Here is a 14,001-nt window from a genome sequence, read left to right on the forward strand (position 1 = left end):
TATGCATTTTCCATACAATAGTCTAAGGATTCGGGGAAAAAAAGTTTTGCAAAATTTCACTTTAAAAATGTCTCTGTTTTGAGGAAAAAAAGGTAAAAATCTTTCTAAAATGAACATTTCTGGGATTTGTTTCCCTTTCTGTAAGCAAAAGCAACTGAAAGTAAGCTAGGGTTGGAGAAGTTTTTTAAAAAGTGCTATTGGGCTGAGACCTTGTATGCCCTGTTAGTGAGTTTCTATGGCAGAGAGACAATATAAAACCCTGAAGGCAGAGAATTATAATAGAAGCTTAGACAGCCTTCTTAACTATAGTGGCATGAATAGCCAACTTCAATAATACATTCCTCTTCATTGCAGAAGAGAAATGCTGCATAACCAACCTATTTTTTTCTTTATGTAGTGTACTGTGTGATTGCTAAATTACTGCATAATGTATTTGTAATATTTATAGTACCAACATTTAGTTAAAAAATGTTTATGTAAGATTTATGTTGATTTTTTCATTTCTCATTTAATAGCAGATTATGAAGAGTCTGTTTCATAAAGATAATTCTCCATTTAAATTCATCCGGCCATTAAATATTAAAATTATGTTTCTGATGCAATCTAGAACAAATTTGTCCAGCTTCAGTGACTATTTGCATTCATAAAAATTAGGCTTGATTAATAAAATTTAATTGCTTGATTAAGCTGACATTTTCATGTTTCAGCTGTGATTTATTAAAATGAGCCCCTGTCCCCTGGTCTGGTTGGGTAAGATAGTTTACTTTTCTTCTTTACTATATATGTAGTATCTAAGGAATAAATAAAAAGAGGAATGGTTCTCAGCAGAAAGGTTCTCATGTTACCTGTGGTCTCTGTGTTCTGAAGGAGCCCAAAGTGAGTATACAGATTGTGACCCATCTATAAAGGCTTTTTTTAGCCAATCACTGTGCTGTTGAGAGTATAAGCTGAGAACAGGTTGTATTTTTGCAGAAGTCAGCAACCAAGTTATAGAAGACTAATTTTGTGAAATAACCTTTGTGTACTTTCCTGCACTGATGAAAGAGTTTGGAATGCTATGTGTCTCAAGCAGAACCAATGTCAGGATTAGCGTTGCAGCCCATCTTACTGTATACAGGAGAAACAGAGCATTGTATTGTGAGATAGCAAACTACTGTTTGGTGAATATGGTGCACAACTGTTGCTGTGCAATCCTAAACAGCATTGTACAGTGAAAGCAACTCTGCATTTCCCTTACCTTTATGGGATTACAAAACAAAAGCTAGTTTATATGTATGTATTTATACGTGAACCTGAAGAATTTTATTCTCTGGCTACCACTACCTTTTTTAAATACAAGGCAGCTTTTCCTAATGAAGTAATGAACTCTCAAATGCTAATCCCAGAACTATCAGCAACTCTCGATGATACCTGGGGCAAACAACATAACCCCAGTGTTTCTCCATCTATTAAAAGAGACAATGCTATTTATCACCTTCATAGGTTTGTTGTGAGAATGTTTAGATAATGTTTCTAAAGCACAATAAAGAAAACCACTAGATATGTTGCCTGTTTGCCAGGCAGTAAAAATATCAGTTCCTTGCTTTCCGTCTCTCTTTGTTCTCCTTCAATAGGCCAAGTGGTCTGTCATTGCGTCATGCTCTGCTACTCTGTATGTAGTATATGGAGGCCCAAAACAGATTAGAAGTAAAAAAGGAGATCTTTTATTGCAGTAAAGTTTCACATAGAAAATTAATCAGGCTGCATCTTCGAAAAAACTTCCTTGCACCCACCCACAACCCCCTGGAGCATGCTCACTATAGCCTTAGGGCTTCTAACAGTAAATAGCTATTCTCACATTGGCCACCTTGGGGCAATAAGCATAACAAAAATACTTACAACTTTAGATAATGTTTTCACCCCTCAGCCAGGAGGCACTTGACATGAACTATCTGAGCCAGCAACACTTTCTATCAATGATTGACTGACAGGAAGTGTTGCTTCCAAAAATACAGATTCAGTGAAGCTGACTAGGAGGGGTTGACAGCAAGGTAGAAAGTGTACCAGAAATAGATACCACTTTGTTTCATACTGTCCCAAGATTCAACATCATTCATCCTTTAATGTTGCCACCTGGGCTCCTTTTCATTCTGCTTCCATTACAAAATCTTTTGCAATTTAAAAATAACCTGTCAAAAGTATTTCTTCTCTTTTGTCCAGTCTCTTTCTGGTTTTCTAACAGTGACCCTTCATCTTGTGTGTGCATTCATTTTCATAAAGATGTTCTAGGAGGAGAATTGCTAAGTTGAAAAGAAATGATTTTAGTGGGGCAGATATTCAAAGGCATGCTTATTGACAGGAGAAAATGTGAGCCTATGTGTAGTGTTTCTTTAAATAAAGCAAGAAAACAAGGAAGAGGCAGCTAGGAAAGGTTTCAGACAGAACCTTTGCAGTGAAAGAGAGAAAGAAACGCACTAAGGATAATATTATTTTACTTATGCTACTAAAGTTCCTCATTCAGTGTTAAAAGAAAGTGATTCTTTCTGTGATGCTTTGCAATTGTCATGACACGATGTAAAAAGTTTACTTAGTTTGAACCACACGTATTGCTGTGAGAACCTAGTACCACTAGTACTCGGACCACAGCCTTAGCAAAGGGAAACAGTCACATTAGGTGAGACCTAAAGCTAATGAACAGAAGTCTATACCTTTCATTTTTATTAATTCAAGTGAATCAGCTGGACAAAATCCTCCTTAAATCAGATGACCTGAACAAATGGTGAAGCTCATGTGATTCATCTGCATCTATAACTTATTTCATATTCATTCTTCTTTATGCGGATTAAAATGGTGCAAAAATGTGTGTAGTGTTAAAGACTGCTTAACAATAGTTAAACAGGATTTTTTAAAAAGTGGAAAGATTGTTTAGAAAGATGGGAGAACGTAATGTTTCCTTAAATCTGTGAACGCTCCACAGTGATAGGGCTAACCTTAGCTGTGGGCCACAAAGGTGGCTACCTAACATGCTGAATTTGTGGTGGTACAATTGTTTGTATTCTTTTGGAAAAAAGTTCCTTGCTCTTTGGAGGCTCCGCAGCAGCCTCAGCCCACTATCCTGAGTGAACACAGGAGTATGGCTGTCCTACTGGTGGGGTCAAAGAAGTGTTGCTACTGCTGTAAGTCCTTGACTCTGAGTGGGGGCAGTTCTTCTTCTCCCAGTCTTTCTCCCTTCCTGATGCATTTTTGCTTTGGTCTCACTTGCGGTATGTTGGTGGCAGCTTCTGAGGTTAGACGAAAATGTCAGAGTGATCATTGCTGTTGGCTAGGACAGTGGTAAGTGCCACCATGGAGGACAAACCTAGCCAAAGCTGGCACAGGTGTTGGTGACACAGCCAGTGGAGGCCAATGGGGCAACCAGGGAGATGTCTGTCTGCTGCGGTGACCCTAGGGCAGCATGAGCTGCTTGTAGGGCATAAACATGGGGTACTCACTGTAGAGCACCTGGACAGGGTATGAGAGTCCTGATCAGAGAATCTATGAAGCAAACGGGCCTTTGGCCACTGAGTAACCAGTGACAGGCCCCCAGAGTGACAGTGCCCTTCAGACAGGAGTCCACATAATGGGGAAGCAGTTCCAATTTTCCAGCAGGCTACTTCTCCTGCTGCCAACTTTACTCTAGGATCCTTTGTTGTCTTCTCTGCACACTCAGTCTCACCAAGATTACTTCTCTGCTCTGGGCTCCTGCACCTGGAGAAGTGCTCAGGACTCCTGAAGTAAAATTGTCAATCTGCTACCGTGCAAGAAGACTCAAGGCAAAAGCTGAAGCCCTGCCTCCCCTATCTTTCATCACAGGAAAAGAGGAGGGATGCAAGCAGTGTCATCATCTGGAGAACAAGACCAAAGGAGTACAAGGGCACTTTTGTGAGGGTTAGTGGGAAAATAATTATTAAAGAAAACCTATGCAAGTCAGATGGAGTTTAGGGTAGGTGATAATGAATTAAAATTGAGGTGTGTATATGTAATTTTGCCAAAGACACCAAAACATTTAGCTCCAGCCCTGTCCGCTGAAGCTCTTCTTCAGTGTTGGAACATTGCAACTCTGTGATAACTGACCACTGCTATGTGACAGGAAAGTAATGAAACAAGGTGTTTGGGGAAGCAGAGGGTAGAGTTGGAGACAATGACAAGATAGGCAGTACTCTCAAGTGAACCAGCAACCATAAAGGTGTTGTGTATGTGTGCATGAAATGGAAGCGAGTCAGCCTCCATTTATGACTGGACATATTAGCCTGCCTACCCTCTTGGCATTTTAGTTCGCAGCGAGTTTGCAATGTTTGTATATACTAATCTGTGGGTCTTTTGAGGAGAAACTGACCAGTGTCATATGCCAAAGAATGATGTAGGAACTAGAATTTAACCTCCCAAATTCATTGTGTTTACAATTTATCAAAAGCCAGACTACGTGACAGGTTAACTTAGCTCACACAGAAATGATCTGGGTGTGACTTGTGTTGTAACAAAATTCTTCAGATCATCTGACAAGAAAAGAAAGGATTATGTCACAACAGAATAAGCACCAATGTGTTACAAAAGGGTTGGCACTTATGAGGGCAGAGAAAATGATTCCTGTGCTGTAAAAATATTCTAAGAAGGATGACTTAAGGTTGGTTCATCTCTCATACCCAGATATTGACTCAGCAAATCATTTCATTGATGAGCAGCAGAGTACAGTCTCCTATGCTTCAGTTGGTTAGACAATTGAGATTGGCAGGTAGCAGGGGTATTAAAAATCGCAAAGAACTCCCCAGAAGTTCTCCTTTCAAGATTCCCAATGTGTCTGATTATTTTTCATTCATATTAGACAAGTTTAAAGAACAGTTCTTTATTAATGAGTATAAATTCATGTGCTTGGAGTTGAGCATTTAAAAACACTAATTAATAATAACTATACTTTGCTCTTATAATTTACAGAACCTTTAGCTTGACAATCTCAAAGCAATTTACAAAGGTGGGGCATATGCTTAGTTTACAGATAAGTACTAAGTGACTTGACTGAGGGCACACAACAAATCACTGCGAGAGCCAGAAATAGAACCCAGATCTTCCAATTTCCAGGACATTCTCTATCCAACAGAGCACATTGCTTCAATAATCAGTTATTTTTTTCATTGTGTAGTAATTTAGAAGGCAAAAATATTCTTGATGAAACATCGTAAAATTTCCACGATACATGTTAGTGAGCTCATCTAAGACCATCACATAAAGATTTGTGACCTATCTTGAAAGCCATCTGACAAGTGTACAGTTCTTAGTGGAAGAGAGGAATTTTGGCAGAATCAGCACTTTTTAATTTGGGTAACTAAAAAAAATGTCAGACTATAGTTTTTATAAGCTTTCAACAGGGCTACACACACACAGAAATTTTCAAAAGATTTGTTTGCCCTTTCCTAACCAGTAAAATAACCAAACATACACACCAGTTTTGAGGACGGCGCATGCTCTAATGCATTTTTTAAATTAGTTTCAACAAAAGTAGAAACATTTATTGAACAGCTGGAAAAAAAGTTCAATCACGGAAGAACTGTCCATCAAGCAGCAAAAACTGAAATGTTTTTGAAAGGAGTTTGTATTTAACTGGAGAAATTCATTTTCTGAAACAAACTCAGTTTTAAAATCTTGTCTTAGTATAAGTTAAAAAAACAAGTACAAGTATTTGCTTAAAAAAGTAAATACTTACTGTATCATGTTGCGTGTTATCTTTCCCTGATAGGATCAAGAAATAGTTCCATGCCAATAGTAACAAAAAAGCAAGCGGAATCATGTAGAGCTCAAAGTTCCAAACCACAAAAAGAAAAAGCTAAAAGATAGAGGAGAGATAAATGATTAAACTCTGAATTTATTCAAAGTAAGGAGCAGTACATTAAACAAATCTAAACAAAACAACACTCTTTCTTTCTGAACAGAGACCAGGAATGATTGGTTAATGTGGCTGAATGCGCAACTGAAACCACCAGTTTGAAAGCTGTTACACCTGTGAAAAATCAGTGGTGACATGACAAATCTAAGATAAAGCATGAAACTAAACATATACAAAAGAAAATACAAAACATTCCAAAAATGTGAAAACATTTGAATAAACAGCAATAACCATGTTTAAAGGATCAGAAATACTTTAGTAAAGATTTTGTTTAACTTAAAAAAAAATCCAAGGGTTTATTAAGAGAGAGAGTCTTCTTGGGGCACAGCTTTCAGCTAAAAATACTAAAGAAAAGGTGAACAAAATGACACTTGGACACGTATTTGTTGAGATTTTTCTCTTCTTGTAATAGACTTTCAGCTTTCACAGCTAACATTTTTAAAACTCTAGAATTAAACAATCTAAAATTACTTACTTGATTTCCTCTCACGTGACAAAAATAATAGCTGAAAATACTATGGTAAACAATACTATTGTTGAACCTGCCCCCAGTCTTAGCATTATGTATTGGTAACACTACATGCTTTTCTTCCAAATACTATATTCAAGCCTTGCACTTCCTTACATTTCTTCTGCTTTCTAAAATTAATCAAGTGCAGTGTACCAGAACTATGGCAAACCCAAACCAAAACATAGCTACTAGACCAGAGGTTCTCAAATGTCATTGCACCGTGAATCCCTTCTGACAACAATTACTACATGACCCCCGGAGGGGGGACTGAAGCCTGAGGCTGCCCGAGCCCCACCCCATGGAGGTGGGCCAAAGTCAAAGCCCAAGGGCTTCTACCTCAGGCAGGGGGCCTGTAACCTGAGCCCTGCCACCCAGGGCTGAAGCCCTCTGGCTTTGATTTGGTCCCAAGCGGTAAGGCTCAGGCTTCAGCCCTGGGGACCAGCAAGTTTAATACCAGTCCTGGTGACCCCATTCAAGATAAGTCACGAACCACTTTGGGGCCCTGACCCACAGTTTGAGAACCACTGTACTAACAAACTAAAAAATGGCTCCTTTTTCTATCCCTATACTTTAGGTACATTTTGGTTTGATCAAGAACTAAAAAGGGATTTTAATAATCCCTTAAAATTGAGGATTATGTTTAATAGAGCCAAAACAGAACATTGGATCATAAAAGACTAATGCAAATACCAGTGTAAAAACCTACATTTTAAAGAAATCCACAGTACCAGATCAATTAATTTGCCTTCTTCCATGCTACAGCCACCAAATGGCCTGCATATGAATGTCTTGGGAGACTGCAGGACAAGCTTGATAGCTATTAATATTTTTGCAACGGAAAGGTGTTATGTGGTATCATACAATTAAAGAGATACTGGCATTTTTGATACTCATTACTGCATTTGGGAAATCTGTATGTTGTTCAGGTTATTTAGTTTAAAAGGAAACCTATTAGAAGTAGTGTTGAGTAAGAAACAAGTTTTAAGAGAATTCCAGAGATCTGTAAGAATTACTTATGAGAGAATTCTTCTAAGGATTTACTAACATATATTTTGAGAGGAACATTTACAGGAGTGTGATTTAGCAAGAGCAACTCAAGTCAGCTTAAAACAGGAATCTCCAGCTCAGAAAAGAAACTCACCTCTATTCGCTCAGAAAAAGGCTTGAGCGAATAGGTAAGAACATAAGAGCGGCCATACTGGGTCAGCCCAAAGGTCCATCAAGCCAAGTATTCTGTCTTCCAACAGTGGCCAATGCCAGGTGCCCCAGAGGGAATTAACAGAACAGGTAATCATCAAGTGATCCATCCCATTGCCTGTTCCCATCTTCTGGCAAACAGAGGCTAGAGATACCATCCCTGCCCATCCTGGATAATAACCATTGATGGACCTATCCTCCCTGAACTTATCTAGTTCTTTTTTGAACCCTGTTATAGTCTTGGCCTTCACAATATCCTCTGGCAAGGAGTTCCACAGGTTGACTGTGCGTTGTGTGAAAAAATACTTCCTTTTGTTTGTTTGAAACCTGCTGCTTATTTATTTTATTTGGTGGTCTCTAGTTCTTGTGTTATGAGTAGTCAATAACACTTCCTTATTTACTTTCTCCACACCAGTCATGATTTTATAGACCTCTATCATACCACACCTTAGTCCTCTCTTTTCCAAGTTGAAAAGTCCCAATCTTATGAATTTCTTTTCATATGGTAGCTGTTCCATACCTTTAATCATTTTTGTAGGCTTTGATAGGAGCTCTGGAAGTAAACTCTGACAAACAGGGGAAAACAAATTCCAGAGACTGCCTGTTGTGAACTGCCCCTGCCTGCAGATGTCCCTAGTCTTAATTTTAAAGCTGGTGACCAGTAGATGGAGAGAAGTAATTCCTAAAGAAAGACCCAACTGCAGATGGCTTTCTAGAATAAAAACAACACCCTGAAACAAACTGGTGACCAGCTCCGTCTACGGAATACAGTTGTAACGTGCTCCTGGTCTTCAAGGGTAGTCCCAAGCAGAGGTCAGTATAATAATGCTCTCTAGTAAGAAGACAGACATAGTTAATTATGGCAAAGCCTACATTCGGAGGGAAAGAGTGTAAGCTCCTAATCTGATGCAAATGAAAGAAAGCATTATTGGTTACTGCTGCAAACTCTGAATCCATGCATGAAAACAAAGGACCCTTCGGCTAGAAACCTTTAACAATACACAGACATTTCCAATGAATACAAAGAGTAGATATACACTGCCATGTCATCTAGATGATTTTCCTGATCTACCAGCATTATTTCCATCTTGTCTGGAATAAGCTTCAACCAATTTTCTCATTAAAACCCCTGTCTCAGTCAGACACTAGTAAAGCAAGACCACCACATTTGCTATGAAAATGAAATGAATAGCTATGGGAAATCAGCATAGTGATAGGACTGCAACTCAATCTGCTTCACTATCTCTCCTCACCCCACCCTGCCATTAGAAAAATGCACAATAAATAAGACATGTAACAAACTAAAAACTCATAATATTAGAAAGAGACTAATATACATGAATATCCAGGGCAAAATGATGAAAAAAAATTAGGGGTATTTTTCAGTTCCCACAGACAAGGCATCTTACAACTATTTAAAAAACAAAAAGCAGTGTATACGAATCTATTGCTTTAATTTCATTTCATCCATGGAAGGGAAGAGAAACTACATATTCCTCCATTAAACAAGTACAGATAATATAAGAATAAAACAGGTGGAAAAGAAAAGGAAGAAGGATGAAAGGTTCCTAGGCCCTACCCATACCTGTAAAACATCCAATTGAACATGGACTATATCTGCTATGATCTCTTTTAAAGAAATAATGGGTCCTCTCAAGCTTAAAAGAAAAAAAAAAAGGGATCTTCATTACTACTGAAACAAGTCAACTATTTTAAAGGAGGAGTGGGTGTCCCAAAGGTTACAGTTTAATATAGCTGCCATTTTCTGCATAAGATACTACACAGGAGGATTTTTTCCTTCCTTTCCCTCTGCAGACAAGGATTTCAAGAGCATAGGCATGAACCGGTCATTTACAACATCACATCAGTTGATACCCTTCGTGAGATATATATGCATAAAATGATTATTCAGTGAGACACGTGATACTACCCTAGTGTACCACACTTCAAAAAAATAATTTAAGTTGGAATATTGAATATCCTATTCTTTTGCAAACTATAGTATTTTAAAAAGAAATCTCATCCAAAATGATTAACACTTCCTACTGTTCAGGAAAAATAAAAAAGCCTCCCTTTCAGGCTAGCAGCTGTGGATCATTAGCTTTCCAGTGATGAGGTGTGTTTGATGAGTATTTTTCTTTCTAATTAAGAGATGAGATTCTCTATTTGACTCTCTCTTCAGACAGAAGCAAAGAGAAAGCTTTCTGCCAATGTGGAAAGGCCATATCCTACAGAACAAGTATTTCAGATGTCTTTATCTACTCCCTTCTAATTTCATTTCTTTTTTTAACTGAATCCACATTTGCACCCAAGCCTTCGCAGCATTTACCTAATTGTCACCTAAACCTGCCCCTATTATATTACCCCTATTTTTTACTGTAATTAAACATGTTTCAGACATTTTACCACTAGGAAAGGAAACTGTGAGAAATAGTCAAGTAAGTCCTAGATACTATGGCCCATATATCTTCACTACAGCTGAAGGTGCAGGGAGGGAAGGTGCAAGTGTGGTTGTAAACTACCTTTGTAATCCCCAAGCCTGGGCTGGCTGTGCTAGGCTAGTCCTTCAGGATAAATTACATTAGAAAACTGAGATTAAGGCATGATCATGCCATCTTCATTAATACATGTAATTTTTACTCCAATGAAAAATTTCATTTACTTAAGTGGTATTTCTCTCATAAATAAGGGTTACATGATTGAGTCCTTAAGGACTTACCTCCAAACTTCATACAGAGTCTTTGCCACAGCCAGGAACAGAGTCTATGTTTGTAACTCTGTGCTTTAATCATAACATCACCCTTCCCCCTTTAAGCTTGAAAGTGTTCTTGTGGGTATTATTCTTTTCTCATGTTTTTGTACTCTTAGATGTTTTCTCAAAAAAATTGAAAGAAAACATACATAATGCATTGCTTGGGTCTCTATCTACATGCCGTAGGTTTTGAGGCTTCAATGTAATAGTGTATGTTCTCTGCACTGTAAAACACTGGAATAACTGTTTCAGTTGAATTTGGCCTGTAGTCTGTTGCCTGTTCCGTTAAAAAAAACAAACACCCCCTCCCCCACAAAGAATGTAAGTACTGCCTTTGGTGGTCAATTCCCATCTCACCCTCGGTGGTATTTTTATTTTTAAAAAAGCATTTTCTTCCGCTTCATTGGATCCCAGGCATCCTGCAAGTGTAAATGTAAACATTGTATTTGAGTCAGAACACGCACATTCAGATGGGCATGGAGAAAATGAGCTTTGTGAGCAAATATTAAAATACTCCCACGTTTTTCAGGCTGATTACCTGATCACGAGGTCTAGGTGAAATTCAAAAGGTCTGAATCTTAGCCTATCTATCTACATCTACAATATGCAAAAGTAGCCTGGAAAAGAGTGAAAGCATGGTGTGATAGTTAAAGAAAAGTATCAGGAGCCACCCCATTCTCAAATCTGCAATGTGACCTTGGTTAAGTCACTTAACATCTTACCTCAGTTTCCCCCACTTAAAAATGCCTCTTTGGAGCCCTGAGAGTGTTCTAAATCCTTTGAGGAGCTATAAATACAGTAAGAATTAACATTTACAGGAACAAACTATTGTGAGATTTCCTATATTTTCGCCTTTCAGTACTGTGGAAATGTACTGAGCACTCCATTTCACTCCGATCTGAATTTTTTCCCCTTTCATCCCGCCTAGAATCAGGAAATGTAGAGGCTTCCAAGATGAAAAATAATTTCATAAAATGTTAAGTAACCTATTATTTTAACCTAAAGAAGCGTTAAGTTGAGGTTCAGTTCAAGCTTTAAGTGAAGTTTCAGGTCAATTCTTATTTTAATCCCAGCCCTGATAAACCCTTTGGCATATCAAAAATTATGTTGCCTCTCTAGTTAGAATACTTTGGTGCAGTATAAAGAAAAACAGTTGATATCAAAGTCCGCATTTCTTAGCAGACAGGATAGTTCTAGTCCGTCTACACTACAGGATTATTCCGATTTTACATAAACCGGTTTTGTAAAACAGATTGTATAAAGTCGAATGCACGCGGCCACACAAAGCACAATAATTTGGTGGTGTGCATCCATGTACCGAGACTAGCATCGATTTCTGGAGCATTGCACTGTGGTAGCTATCCTGTAGCTATCCCATAGTTCCCGCAGTCACCCCTGCCCATTGGAATTCTGGGTTGAGATCCCAATGCACAATCGTGCAAAAACAGTGTCATGGGTGATTCTGGGTAAATGTCGTCACTCAATCCTTCCTTGGTGAAAGCAAAGGCAGACGATCATTTCACGCCTTTTCCCTGGATTGCCCTGGCAGATGCCATAGCATGGCAACCATGGAGCCCGTTTTGCCTTTTGTCACTGTCACCGTATGTGTACTGGATGCTGCTGACAGAGGCGGTACTGCAGCGCTACAAAGCAGCATTCATTTGCCTTTGCAAGGTAGCAGAGATGGTTACCAGTTGTTCTGTACTGTCTGCTGTGCCATTGTAAATTGGTGATGAGATGACGGTTATCAGTTGTTCTGTACCGTCTGCTGCTGTCATGGGTGCTCCTGGCTGACCTTCGCTGAGGTAGGCCGGGGGCGCAAGACAAAAATGGGAATGACCCCCCCGGGTCATTTCCTCCTTCATGTTGTATCTAAAAATAGAGTCAGTCCTGCCTAGAATATGGGGCAAGTGTACTAGAGAACCAGTGTATCAGAGAACCAAAGAGCACAGCCGCTCCGTGTCAGATCCCACAGAAATGATGAGCTGCATGCCATTCTAGGGGATGTCCGTGCAACAACTCCACCCGTTGCTTTTCTCCTCCCCCAACCCTTCTGGGCTACCATTGCAGGTTCCCCCCATTTGTGTGATGAAGTAATAAAGAACACAGGAATAAGCAACACTGACTTTTTAGTGAGATAAAATGAGGGGGAGGCAGCCTCCAGCTGCTATGATAGTCCAGGCAGGATATTAAACGGTGGAGGGGAGAGGAGCCCAGCATCCCGCTGCTATGATAGTCCAGGCAGTACAGAATCTTTTCTTTAGACATGAAGGGGGGGAGGGGGGCTGAACTCCATCAGTTGCTATGATGAGGACGGTTACCAGCCATTCTGTACCATCTTCCAGGAATAACCAGGAGTCATTCCTATTTTTACCCAGGCGCCCCAGGCCAACCTCAAAGGAGGCCAGCCAGGAGCACTCACAGGCTGATGACGAAGACAGTTACCAGTCCTACTGCACTGTACCATCCGCCACCAGGGAAGGGAGGAGATAGGATGCTCCTGCTCATTGCCCCAGCACCATGTCTACCAGCAGCATGCAGTAGACATACGGTGACATTGAAAAAAGTCAACAAACGATTTTTTTCCCTTTTCTTTCACGGGGGGGGAGGGGGAGTAAATTGACGAGATACACCTTGAACCACCCCGGACAACGTGTTTGACCCTACAGGCATTGGGAGCTCAGCCAAGAATGCAAATGCTTTTCGGAGACTGCAGGGACTGTGGGATAGCTGGAGTTCTCAGTACCCCCTCCCTTCCTCCATGAGCGTCCATTTGATTCTTTGGCTTTCTGTTACGCTTGTCACACAGCACTGTGCTGTGAACTCTGCATCATAGCCTGGAGATTTTTTTCAGATGCTTTGGTATTTCGTCTTCTGTAACAGAGCTCTGATAGAACAGATTCATCTCCCCATACAGCGATCAGATCCAGTATCTCCCGTACAGTCCATGCTGGAGCTCTTTTTGGATTTGGGACTGCATCGCCACCCGTGCTGATCAGAGCTCCACGCTGGGCAAACAGGAAATGCAATTCAAAAGTTCGCGGGGCTTTTCCTGTCTACCTGGCCAGTGCATCCAAGTTCTGATTGCTTTCCAGAGCGGTCATAGTGGTGCACTGTGGGATACCGCCCAGAGGCCAATACCATCGATTTGCGGCCACACTAACCCTAATCCAATATGGCAATACAGATTTCAGCACTACTCCTCTCATCGGGGAGGAGTACAGAAACCGGTTTAAAGAGCCCTTTATATCGATATAAAGGGCCTCGTTGTGTGGATGGGTGCAGCGTTAAATCGGTTTAACGCTGCTAAAATCGGTATAAACACGTAGTGTAGACCAGGCCTTAGTTTTTCCATGCCGATAGTTTGTATTATAAGTCAATAGTTATATTATATTTAAATTCTTTCATGTAAGCATGGTTTGACTCCAGCTATTAAAGAAGCAAGTATGAGAATTACATGTGACTCATTTGATGTGTTTCAACCCACCCAATCTTCTTTTGAAACATCTCTATAGCTAAATGGACTTATTTCACCTGAACTACCTCAAAGACGATGCTATCATCCAATCATAACATAATGTAGGTTACCTGTGTCTTGACAAGTGTGTCAGCACCAATAAAACCTGCCTGTTAGAGGCTTGAAAG

At 39.8% G+C, this 14,001-nt stretch overlaps 1 protein-coding gene across 4 annotated transcripts in view; it reads right to left on the minus strand.

The window, feature by feature from the left end:
- MCTP1 (multiple C2 and transmembrane domain containing 1) overlaps window positions 1–14,001 on the minus strand; it is a 543,194-nt gene that overhangs the window by 156,608 nt on the left and 372,585 nt on the right. For all 4 annotated transcript variants that reach the window (XM_050943873.1, XM_050943875.1, XM_050943872.1 and 1 more), the window contains one exon: window positions 5,717–5,836. In XM_050943873.1, coding sequence (XP_050799830.1) covers window positions 5,717–5,836 — 120 coding nt within the window. The remainder of the gene's footprint in view (window positions 1–5,716; window positions 5,837–14,001) is intronic.

Source organism: Gopherus flavomarginatus, chromosome 3 (genome assembly GCF_025201925.1).
Source record: "Gopherus flavomarginatus isolate rGopFla2 chromosome 3, rGopFla2.mat.asm, whole genome shotgun sequence".
Classification (NCBI taxonomy): Eukaryota; Metazoa; Chordata; order Testudines; family Testudinidae; genus Gopherus; species Gopherus flavomarginatus.